This window comes from Danaus plexippus (genome assembly GCF_018135715.1).
Source record: "Danaus plexippus chromosome 16 unlocalized genomic scaffold, MEX_DaPlex mxdp_31, whole genome shotgun sequence".
Lineage (NCBI taxonomy): Eukaryota > Metazoa > Arthropoda > Insecta > Lepidoptera > Nymphalidae > Danaus > Danaus plexippus.
The window spans coordinates 666,437-677,199 of NW_026869852.1; the positions used below are offsets into that span (position 1 = coordinate 666,437).

Below are 10,763 nucleotides of genomic sequence, written 5' to 3' on the forward strand. Positions count from 1 at the left end.
TATCGGAAGATGTAGGTAGTTGATTGATTAATCATTTATCAATCACTAATGTCTGTCATCAAAATTTTTGAACCAAGTAATAAATACATATGCTTTACTATGAATAAAAGTAAAATATACAAGCATATAGTGACTTTTTAAAATGACTTTAGCTATTAAAAGTTAAATTAGTCTGTTAATTTATTGACAGAGCAGAAAAATGTCTGTCATCGGTAAATTGATCACGCGGCATATTCGTTTGCCGTTGCGTTTTTCACTTGTACCAAATAAACAAAGAGCTTATTCGATTTTAGGGCAGAAACGATTTACAGATAAGTTTCAGTTAAATAACCAAAACTTTTATAATTATTGGGTTTTAAAGAAAAGTTTGTGTTTAGTAAAAAGGTTTGTGTACCAAGAAGTGTTGTGGACTATAATGATTACAGAAAGACGAGTTGATATTACATACACACAAAAACATGACAATTAGTAGAATACTGTAACATATTCTTTTAACAAAATTATTTAAAGAAATCGACTATAATTAATTACAACAATGTATACTGTTAAAAGTAGGGTTTTAACATTACAATTAAATATATGCTATTATTCGAAAAGCGACTAATACTTTACAATTATGTAAATTATTGCACACAAACAACTTCTACATTGAGGTTTAACTTCATAACTGATAAACATAAATTTAACTTCGAATATAAAATCTATTTAATTTAATTACTCCCACTATTTTGTTTTCTAAATTCATTATAAACCGTCAGGCTTAATACATAACAGATAGAAATATTTATATGTACACTTATAACTGTCTTGACAGTATTGATCTCATCTGCATAACAATTATGCTAAAAGAGACCTTAAATATATCGAAGTAAGGTTTATAACTATCCCAGACATTCAGTTCTGTTAAAGCACTATATATGGAAGAGAAACCTTATTCTGTTCATTCTTGTTCGACAGTTGATACTAATTTGATCCTAATATAAGCCGTATGTGACTTAGTTGCAATGTATATTTCTATAAAATGGATATATGTAGCTATAGTTTTGTGTTCCAGACAATTTGAAGTTATGGGTTCACTAAGTCCTTTGGATCCATCATCATTTTCTAGACCAGGTAAATTGTTATAATTTATTTTACTTTGCAAATAAAAAGTTTTACTGTTTGCTGTGATATGAACATATAACAACTGAATCCTGCATATATTTTTTTTTTAATAAATTAGGAATATTGTACCTAAATTCCTGAACAAAGATGTGATTAATTTAAATTTAGAACCATTTTCATTTGATTCTGTAAGTGTTAAATAACAAGTATGAAGTAGTTTGTTGACCCAGATATTTTATATTATATACATATTTCACTTTTTTTTTGTACACAGAGCAAGCAATTATAAAGCACGTGGATTTGTCATATGATGTTGATTTTGAAAAAAAGGTTCTAAATGGTGTCTCTGTCCTAACCATTGAAGTGTTAGACTATATTGAGAATGTGGTATGTGAAAATTTTTTACATAAAAACTATTTTGTATTTGATGTCATTATATATATGGATGGCAGATTCCAATGAATCTGCAGCTTAAAGCACCATCCCAGTAACAGCTTATTCACTCCCGTCCCATCTTATATAACTTGTTTATATAATCTTTGATAACTTCACTCAATCATATATTTCCCTATGAAATATTATCTTAACATTTCAAGTGACATTTTGAAGATGATGCGAATATATATTGATAATCTTGTTTATCATAAGTATTGGCATATAATGTTCTTTTCCTGTACATGAAATTCAATGATAAATATGTCATGAATCTAATTTATACATTAAGATAGAGAAAGTAATAACAATGATGGAAACCAAAATATATATATAAATATGTATATAAGTTAAAAAAAACTAGCTATAAATTGTTTAAAAGAAAGAAGCTACACTTAAAACTTACAAATATATCCATACATATTAATATTAATTTAAGATCATATATTTTTTATCATATGATTTATTTATTATGATTTCAGGTATTAGATACGAGTGAATTAGATATAAAATCTATTGAACTTAAAGATGGTACAGCACTACAATTCAAGTTAGGTGATCCCGTTCCAAATTATGGTTCAAAGCTGACTATAGACCTGCCACAATCAGCTGCTCCGGAACAACAGTGAGTCATAAGAAAAATAATCATTATTTAAGATTTAATATGTTAATATTCAATATTAAACCTGTATATATATTTTACATGCAGTTTGCAAATAAAAATTAAGTTTAATACCTCTCCAAACGCTACTGCCTTGCAATGGTTGGATGCCAACCAAACATCTGGGAAAAAGCATCCTTACTTATTCAGCCAATGTCAGGTAATTAAAGAAGTTTGAGTTTTTATTGTATAAAAAAAATATAAATCACATTGCCAGTTTTCTTTTCCAAAAGAAAAAAAGATATTGTTATAGATTTCAGTATAAATAGAGTTATATAGGGTTATAAATAGTATTTTGCTTTTAAATGTTGTTCTTAGTCACACTTATTATAACATCTTGGTAAATTTATGCAATGTAAAACCTATGCATGTTATTCTATATATAAGCAATAGTAATCCAGCTTTTACAAAAATATTTTTTTTCTATATCTTGTGGTAAACATTAATATTATATATACTCTTTAAATATAAATAATAAGAACTCAGCTGAATTTGTGGCCAAGTTAAGTTAAGATTTTTTTTGTTGTTTTATGGTTAAGTCTACATGGCTTAAGTAATTGACAGTTATCCTATAAGTTGTTGGAGAATTATGATGTCATTGAAATATTTGTTTGACTATTATTTATACATTTTTTCAATTCCTATTACATCTATTCTCATCTATGTAACAATAGACTTATAGTAGGTATGAATTGAAGTGAAACTTGTTATTTATTACTACATATAGCATACACCAGAATCAATTATAATATTTAACCCGATAATGATGTTTATTTTAAGTAATATTTAATTATTCTCGTGGTATGAATACAGCCGATCCACGCTCGTTCAATCCTGCCCTGTCAAGACACGCCAGCCGTTAAATTCACGTATGAAGCTGAAGTAATAGCTCCTGAAAAATTCACAGTACTAATGAGTGCTATCAGGTTGAATGCTAATGCAAATAAAACCAGCTTCAGCCAACCCGTGCCAATACCTTCCTATTTGTTGGCCTTGGCCATTGGCGTGTTGGAATCTAGAAAACTCGGGCCGAGGTTGGTTGGAATTTTTATAATAATGCCACTAGCTTTTAAACTTTCCATTCTATCAATGTAAGTGGTGTAAATATTGTACGCAGTAGGTTTTTCTGGTCAAGTAAAATAAAATTAATCTAATAAAATTAAGATTATACAAAATAACTGCCATTAAAACTGCTTTTTTGTCATGATTTTTATGCAGTGGAATATAAAAGAGCCTCTAGCATAGAGCACAAAACTGAATTTCTGTGACCATCCTGTTAAGTGTTTTATTTTTCCTTATTTGCTTACTAACAATGTCCACATAAAGGTGATTATACCTTTATAAATGTTGTAATTGTTTTATATTTTGAACAATTCCAGATCCCATGTGTGGTCAGAAAAAGAAGAGATCGACCGGAGTGCTTGGGAATTTGCTGATACCGAGAAATATCTTCAAGCGGCGGAGAAACTGTGCGGACCTTACCAATGGACCCAATACGACTTACTGGTACTGCCACCATCGTTCCCATACGGGGGCATGGAAAACCCATGCTTGACATTTGTGACACCGACTCTACTGGTGAGTCTCACGACTTACTCATTAGTATGTCGTTCAGTGAGTTAACATGCCAGTGTTCGATACCTTTATCGAAAAAATTAAAATCATTACGCTATTGACTATCAACAGTCAATAACTATTGTTGCGAAGAAAAAAATTTAACCGAAGCATAACGTCAGCTGTAATGTTCGGTGTGTTGATAACATTCTACATTTAGCTTTCAATACTTGACTCATGGACCTACATAGATTTTTTCATATAGTAATAACTTGGAGACAAAAAAATAGGTTTATAGAGATTAATTACATTTTTCTCAAATATCTTTGAAACAAAGCTATTGTGACAAACTTATCTTTCTTTAATTTGTCAATACCAGTTAAACTAGATAAAAAAATATATTTAATTATAAAATTGTTTATAAAACCTAACTTAAAGTTGGACAAAGCGGTTTTATTGTATTTATTTCTTACTTAGTAATAGATGAGTAGATAAAACTTTATAAACGATATTGAATAGAGAGGGGAATCATGCGTGGAGTCTCTCCGCGCGGAGAAAGCGAAACGTCGCAATGTTATTAACATTACTTACAAGTCACGATTGATTGCCCGCACGCGATCAACCTTGTTGGAATTCGCATACGAAGTTTCACTTCAAAAAAATTATGCCCATACATTTAGTAACAGAAAAAAAATTGATGAAAGTTCTTCATAAACATATTTATAATGATTCAATATCACACTTTCAGGCTGGCGACAGAAGCCAGGCGGATGTCATAGTACATGAGATAATGCACAGCTGGACGGGGAATTTGGTCACTAACAGGAACTTCGAGCACTTCTGGCTCAATGAAGGTTTCACTGTATTTTTGGAGAGGAAAGTAGCGGCTTCACTCATAGCTGATCCCGAAGAATCCAGAAAAAGTAGAGATTTCCATAGCTTACTAGGCCTACAGGAGCTCAGCGAAACTGTGAGCTTTAAGATTGTTTTATATTCAATAGGCTTTCATTATTGCTATCTTGAAATATTTTTATATCATTTCCATAAAAAACCCATCCTCTAGATATTACAAGATTTAAATTTTGTTATTTTATGTCATTCAAATTCTTGTATCTATAGACCCAATACACAAAACTAGTTAAAATATTTTACTGAACTTGACTAGAATAAACTAAAAGTAACAACTAGCGCCCTCTAACTCAGTTGAATAATTTAATGAATTTAACATTTATTTTGTAGCTTTATAATACATGTTTAACATGAAGTTGCGACCATCATTATTATTTTTTAACTATTATTTATCTCAAATTTACGCGAATGCATTGCTTTTGTTAATTTAATATATATATATGGCTAATATAAGAAAAAATTTTATATGTTAATTCTTACTAACTAAACTCAAATATAAATCTCACGGTAGCGTACGAATATCTTAATATAAATGGAATATTTTAGATAAACAGTAATCTGGGCGCTGAAAATCCTCTCACTAGACTGGTACCAGACTTAGATCAAACTCACCCCGATGACTCTTTCTCGCGGGTTCCGTACGAAAAGGGTTCCCTATTCCTACGCTACCTCGAAGATTTGGTCGGTGGTGCAGGTAATAAATCTGATGTATAATCCATTAGGTAAATGATGACCTCGGTTCGGAAAGTCCCTTGACGAAAATGGTCGTGACCTTGGAAGACGTCCACCCCGACGACGCCTTCTCAAAAGTTCCGTATGAAAAGGGCTCTCTATTTTTACGCTATCTAGAGGATCTACTCGGCGGGCCTGGTAAAACAGAAAAATCACTCTCACATATTCTAGCGTTATCAATGAGAAAGATCTTGTAACTGAAAATACTAAAGGGATTTGAATTAAATCTTATTATGATATTGCTCGGACATAAGAATAGTTTATATATGCTAGAATGCCTCATAGCGGTTGTATTTATTTGTAAACCAATTAAATAACAGAAAGCTAATATTTTCAATTAATAGAAAATACCTGTTAATAAGAGTGTTCCTTTAAACTTCCATGTGTATACATATATATATATAGAAGTTTAAAGTTAAAGTTTATATATATATATTAAATGTTATTGTTCTCAGCTGTTTTTGATGAGTTCATGAGATCTTACCTCAACCACTTCCAAAGCAAGTCTCTGGACACCGATCAGTTTAAGGCATATCTCTTAAACTACTTCAAAGGCAATGAGAAACTTGCACAAGTGGACTGGGACAGTTGGCTGTATAAGAGTGGAATGCCACCAGTTATACCGGAGTATGTCAAAATTCCTATATACTTATTACTTGTAACATACAAATATATCTATTTCTAACCTATTTATCTCAATAATCAATATAAAAATAATAAATTTTTATTAATTTTCTTTGTAACAAATAATTTTAAATGTTTCAGGTATGATACATCTATGACGAAGGCCGTCAATGATCTTCTCGCTAAGATAAATAGTTCCAACACTACATTTTCTTATGAAGACATCAAATCATTCACACCGCACCAGATAATAAACCTCTTACAATCCTTGATCGATCAAGAACCACTGCCAGTAGAGAAACTCCGCTTTCTAGGTAGAGAATACAAGATAAATGATAGCAAGAACACAGAGATAATATATCGATGGCTGAGAATTTGTATCAGGAGTAAGGATCAAGATAGAGTGGATGATGCTCTGGCTTTCGTAAACCATCAAGGAAGAATGAAGTACGTTCGTCCGATTTACAGAGACCTTTACGCCTGGGAAGATGTTAGAGAACGGGCGATAGAAAACTTCCTCAACAATGAACCGTACATGATGCATGTGTCAGCGTACACACTAAGGAAAGATCTGCGTCTCAGTGAATAAGCATTGTAATTTGGATATTACATAAATATTATATATTATTAAATATACATTTTATTAAAGAATTATTATTATGTTACTTAGTATTTTATTTTCGTAATTCCCATTGAATTTTACTGAATCTTTTCAATCAGTGATTCGTAAAGTTTTCCTGCTAGCCATGAGCTACTACTTCTTAAACGAGTTAAATCTTGTTCAACAAATTATGATGAAATAAATAATTTTATTTAAATTAAATTAAATATTAGTCCGGACAAATAAGACCAAAGATAGGAGTGAGGATTAAGGAGACAAAATTGATAGTATTATTTATAACATCATCATATAAAAAAATCAACAAAACTAACATCGCTCCGACACTTGGAAAAGGTTACTCGGGATCAGAGGTCACGAGACGGGTTTTTCTCGTTTTTCAAAACGATAAGTTTTATCATTAAAATTAGTAAAATATAAAAATGGGTTTGTCAACGAGAGTTCACAATGCCAGTAATATGAGAATGTCCCAATCTTACTCATAATTATAGTTGTAATTGTTAAATTACAACTATAATTATGAGTTATATATTGTTAAATTAAGTTGTGTACATATAATATCTATATATATTATGACGATTACAACTCTTTCAACTTTTTTGATCATTCTATGTCAAAAGGGTAGGTCTTACGAACAAAAGTATACGACATTTGTTGTAGATAGATGTATGAGCTACAATTTCCGTGTAACGTTACGACGTTTTAGGGCTCCTAAATCTAGTAATGTCGAATTCAGCCTTGACAGCAAATTTTTTAGTAATATTCATGAAATCATAAAAATTCCCTTAAAATACGCTGAAATTGATCTTGGTACCCTTGAACTAAAAAATAAAAATAGTGCGTGGGTTCCCTCCCCGCGGAAGAAGTGATACTTCGGAACTTTTTTAATTCTCATCTAGTTAATATATCTGTATATATCTGTATAATATATATGTTGGCCTGATGCAGAATTTCTGGTAAAAATACAATCTCAACATTATTGCTATTTTTGAATCATAAAATGTTTGATAAAGACAGCTTTTGATAATTTTAGTTGGGTATGTGTCGTTCGAACCCAGAAATTATAAAGAAGGTTATCCTCTGTTAGCTCTTTCCTTTGAATAAAAACAATGTATTTTTTGTTTGATATTAATTTATCAAGGTGTAACTTTAAATTATGATTTAGTTAAAGATAAAATATTTTATTATTTTTATTTTCAAAGGACTATATATATCTCAGAGCCTTAAAAAATTCTCCAGTTTTGACAGCTGTTATCTATTATGACAAATGACAATTAATCTTACAAACATAACCTAGGAGCTAAAATTACGATCATACTTCTTAAGTTCTTAGTAAATACTAAATATAAATTGTAAAAGTATAAAGTATGTCGGCAGCTAAAAGAGTCCAGGTATATTTAAATCAATATAACTAAATGAAAGTATCAGTAACGACTGGGATGATGGTCCTAATAATTTAAGTTTATTTCAGCAATGGGCTACATTTGCGAGAACTTGGCATATATTTGACTGTAAATGGCAGGACCCTTATCAATCAGCGGACCTTATAAAAAAATATTTAATGGGTATGCATAAGCCTATTTACCATCCTATGAACGATTGCGGAGATGTTGTGGTTTGTATAAACAGTCGAGACATCGCATTGCGAGGAGATGAGTGGAAGAAGAGAGCGTACTTCCATCACACTGGTTATCCAGGTGGAGCTACGTGGACTTTAGCCTGGGAAGTGCACAATAAAGATCCCACTATGGTATATTGTTTTAATTTTTTTTTACAATAGCTTTATTTTCAAATGTTCATTGTTAACCCAGGTATTCTTAAATTATAGATAATTAAAAAAGCCGTATATAGATCAATGAAGGGCAATCTCCAACGACGCCACACAATGGAACGACTTCTCATTTATCCAGACGAGGAAGTGCCAGAAGATGTATTACAGAATGTAACAAACCAAATTCGTCAACTACGTTTAGTGCCGACAAGACTTGACCATATACCTGAAGATGAAGTCAGAAAGTTCCCCAAGGTCATGGACTATCCAAAAGATTATGTTTATAAATAATGAAATTGTAACACAAATATTTAAGTTTAGTTATTCTAGAATCTAGATAATATAATTTTGTGAAAGTAATTTTTTGTTTAATTTTTTAATCTTAATAGATATTGATATAAAAACATTGTTCTCTACATATATTGCTATTTACCTTACTTACATATTTAAAATATCTTTATACACCTAAATAAAACCCTAATTCCTTGTTTCACTTAAGAAATTAAATTTGCAAATTATTTGTAACAAGCCCTCCTTACATATTTGGATAGAAAATAAACTTTTTCGGGTTTCTTAAAAACCACTAGACATATTACAAAAGATTAGCAAATTAAAATAGAAAGTTTAAAGTAAATGAAAGATTGAAAGAAGTATTATTTAGATTGATTTATTTCATATGAAAAGTTCAATATCATTCATAATTTTTTAAAGCTTTTTATAAATAAATTATTTTAGGTTCATTAACAAACTATATGTTGTTTGCAATGGATGGAAGGTTCTAATTCATTTCATAGACCGATGGAAATCTGTATCGTCTCTCAATAATGGGTTCATTAACAGAATAAGTTTCTTCATCCTCCAAAGAATCTTCATTTATTTCATTGCTCCCAGAACTTATATCATCGGGGCTAGATGGAATTTCACTAGTTATCTCTGGACTAGTGGTGTTAATTTCATTTGCACCCGGAGTCTCTGTAGGAGTTCCAGTAGGTCCCCCTGTAGGTCCCCCTGTAGGTCCCCCAGTAGGTCTCCCAGTAGGTCTCCCAGTAGGTCTTCCAGTAGGACTACCAGTAGGTCTTTCAGTGGCATTCCCACCAGGGCGGGTTATGTTATGGATATTACCACCTTCTTGTCCCGGTCGATGTGGTATAGGAGGTCTGTTCTCTGTTATTATTTGTCCTATAGCGATAATTGCTTCAATAATATTATTTACAATGTCTTCTTCTTCGTCTGCACGAGAGAGACGGCCTATGTTCCCGATTAATTGCTCGTATGCTTTAATTAAATCGTTACTTTGTAGGTCTTCGTGGGATAAATCGAGTTCATTTATTTTATTCCTTTCATCATTCCGGTATCCCATGCCAGGTGAGGACGGAAATGCAAAGGCGACGGCAAAGCACGAGAGGGCAATCAGTAATTTCATTGTGTCTGAAAGAAAAAAGTAGTACTTTGTATGATAAATACATATATTCTAACAAATTAAAATTTTAATCTACGTAGAAAATGAAAGTTAAAATAACTAAAAATTTTTGAGGAAATTGGATAACTGAAACTTTGAATAATATTAAAAAAAACTTGCTTATTCGTTAGCTAATAAAAAAAATATACTTTAAATTAGAATCACTTACCTGAATAAGTTATGGATCCAAACTATTAATGGAATATAATATAATATCTAAGGATTGTGGATATATATATGAGTTTTAAGTGTTTTATCTATGTACGTAAACGATGACAGGGAATGTAGAAATGGTTTACCCACTTAATAGCATCTTGATAAACCCTTGCGAAAGTGGTAAGTAAAGATTGCAAAGAGTGAGTATTTAGTTGTATAATTCTAATTTATTAAAAAAATACTAATTTTATTACCAGATTCGTTCGTGTTTCTGCGAAAATTCGGCTCTGATATGGTTTGTGAAATACCTATATATCAGACTGCCATGATTCTTTTAATCGCGAATCGGACGCTTATAAAAATAACCCATTGTTCTTTATTCTGATTTTGTTTTATACAAAACAATGTGCCAAGTTGAAATTAATGTAACTTATTACCTGGCTTCATGTTTGAATTCAAATAAATCCAATTTGAGTTGAGCAGCAAAATGTTAAAATATAGGAGAGAAGGTTTTAATATCAGTCTTTAATTCTCATTTTCCTATTTAAAGACGGTTATTTAGTTTTTGAAATCGTTATATCATATCAAATTACCGTCAAAAGTATCAGATTAGGTACTGTTAAATATAGTTATTTTATATAACTCTAGCTTTGTTTATATAAAACTATAGTTTTTGGATTAAACTCTGATTTTATACGAAGCTTTTTTTTTAACGATTCTTCGTCGACTTCAAATTTGTTTA

The 10,763-nt window shown here is 30.9% G+C and overlaps 3 protein-coding genes across 5 annotated transcripts; 2 read left to right on the top strand and 1 right to left on the bottom strand.

The window, feature by feature from the left end:
• Window positions 1-91: 91 nt before the first annotated feature.
• On the top strand, window positions 92-6,681 carry LOC116771789 (leukotriene A-4 hydrolase). 3 transcript variants are annotated; one of them, XM_032663761.2, is made up of 11 exons: window positions 92-384; window positions 1,055-1,113; window positions 1,379-1,491; window positions 2,019-2,161; window positions 2,246-2,357; window positions 3,011-3,231; window positions 3,577-3,775; window positions 4,500-4,721; window positions 5,383-5,530; window positions 5,848-6,019; window positions 6,158-6,681. In XM_032663761.2, the coding sequence occupies exons 1-11, from the start codon at window positions 200-202 to the stop codon at window positions 6,603-6,605; spliced, it is 2,022 nt and encodes a 673-aa protein (XP_032519652.2). In that variant the 5' UTR covers window positions 92-199; the 3' UTR covers window positions 6,606-6,681. The 3 variants fall into 3 exon arrangements, with proteins under 3 accessions (XP_032519652.2, XP_032519653.2, XP_061384257.1); XM_032663762.2 differs by lacking the exon at window positions 5,383-5,530 and adding an exon at window positions 5,207-5,354 and having other exon boundaries at window positions 93-384; XM_061528273.1 differs by lacking the exons at window positions 92-384; window positions 5,383-5,530 and adding exons at window positions 774-986; window positions 5,207-5,354.
• Window positions 6,682-7,868: 1,187 nt separating this feature from the next.
• Window positions 7,869-8,766, top strand: LOC116771740 (large ribosomal subunit protein uL13m). The gene is made up of 3 exons (XM_032663680.2): window positions 7,869-8,026; window positions 8,107-8,385; window positions 8,464-8,766. The coding sequence occupies exons 1-3, from the start codon at window positions 8,003-8,005 to the stop codon at window positions 8,695-8,697; spliced, it is 537 nt and encodes a 178-aa protein (XP_032519571.1). The 5' UTR covers window positions 7,869-8,002; the 3' UTR covers window positions 8,698-8,766.
• A 291-nt stretch (window positions 8,767-9,057) lies between these two features.
• LOC116771739 (endoglucanase-like) lies at window positions 9,058-10,124 on the bottom strand. Its single transcript, XM_032663679.2, has 2 exons — window positions 10,035-10,124; window positions 9,058-9,834 (listed from the first exon to the last, which is right to left on the bottom strand). The coding sequence occupies exon 2, from the start codon at window positions 9,827-9,829 to the stop codon at window positions 9,185-9,187; it is 645 nt and encodes a 214-aa protein (XP_032519570.2). The 5' UTR covers window positions 9,830-9,834; window positions 10,035-10,124; the 3' UTR covers window positions 9,058-9,184.
• Window positions 10,125-10,763: the final 639 nt, after the last annotated feature.

Coding starts and splice junctions, on each gene's coding strand:
- LOC116771789 (XM_032663761.2), top strand. CDS start 200: ATGTCTGTCATCGGTAAATTGATCACGCGGCATATTCGTTTGCCGTTG. Junction 3,232..3,576: donor TCTAGAAAACTCGGGCCGAG/GTTGGTTGGAAT, acceptor GAACAATTCCAG/ATCCCATGTGTGGTCAGAAA. Junction 4,722..5,382: donor TACAGGAGCTCAGCGAAACT/GTGAGCTTTAAG, acceptor ATAATCCATTAG/GTAAATGATGACCTCGGTTC.
- LOC116771740 (XM_032663680.2), top strand. CDS start 8,003: ATGTCGGCAGCTAAAAGAGTCCAG. Junction 8,027..8,106: donor CGGCAGCTAAAAGAGTCCAG/GTATATTTAAAT, acceptor AGTTTATTTCAG/CAATGGGCTACATTTGCGAG. Junction 8,386..8,463: donor ACAATAAAGATCCCACTATG/GTATATTGTTTT, acceptor CTTAAATTATAG/ATAATTAAAAAAGCCGTATA.
- LOC116771739 (XM_032663679.2), bottom strand. CDS start 9,829: ATGAAATTACTGATTGCCCTCTCGTGCTTTGCCGTCGCCTTTGCATTT.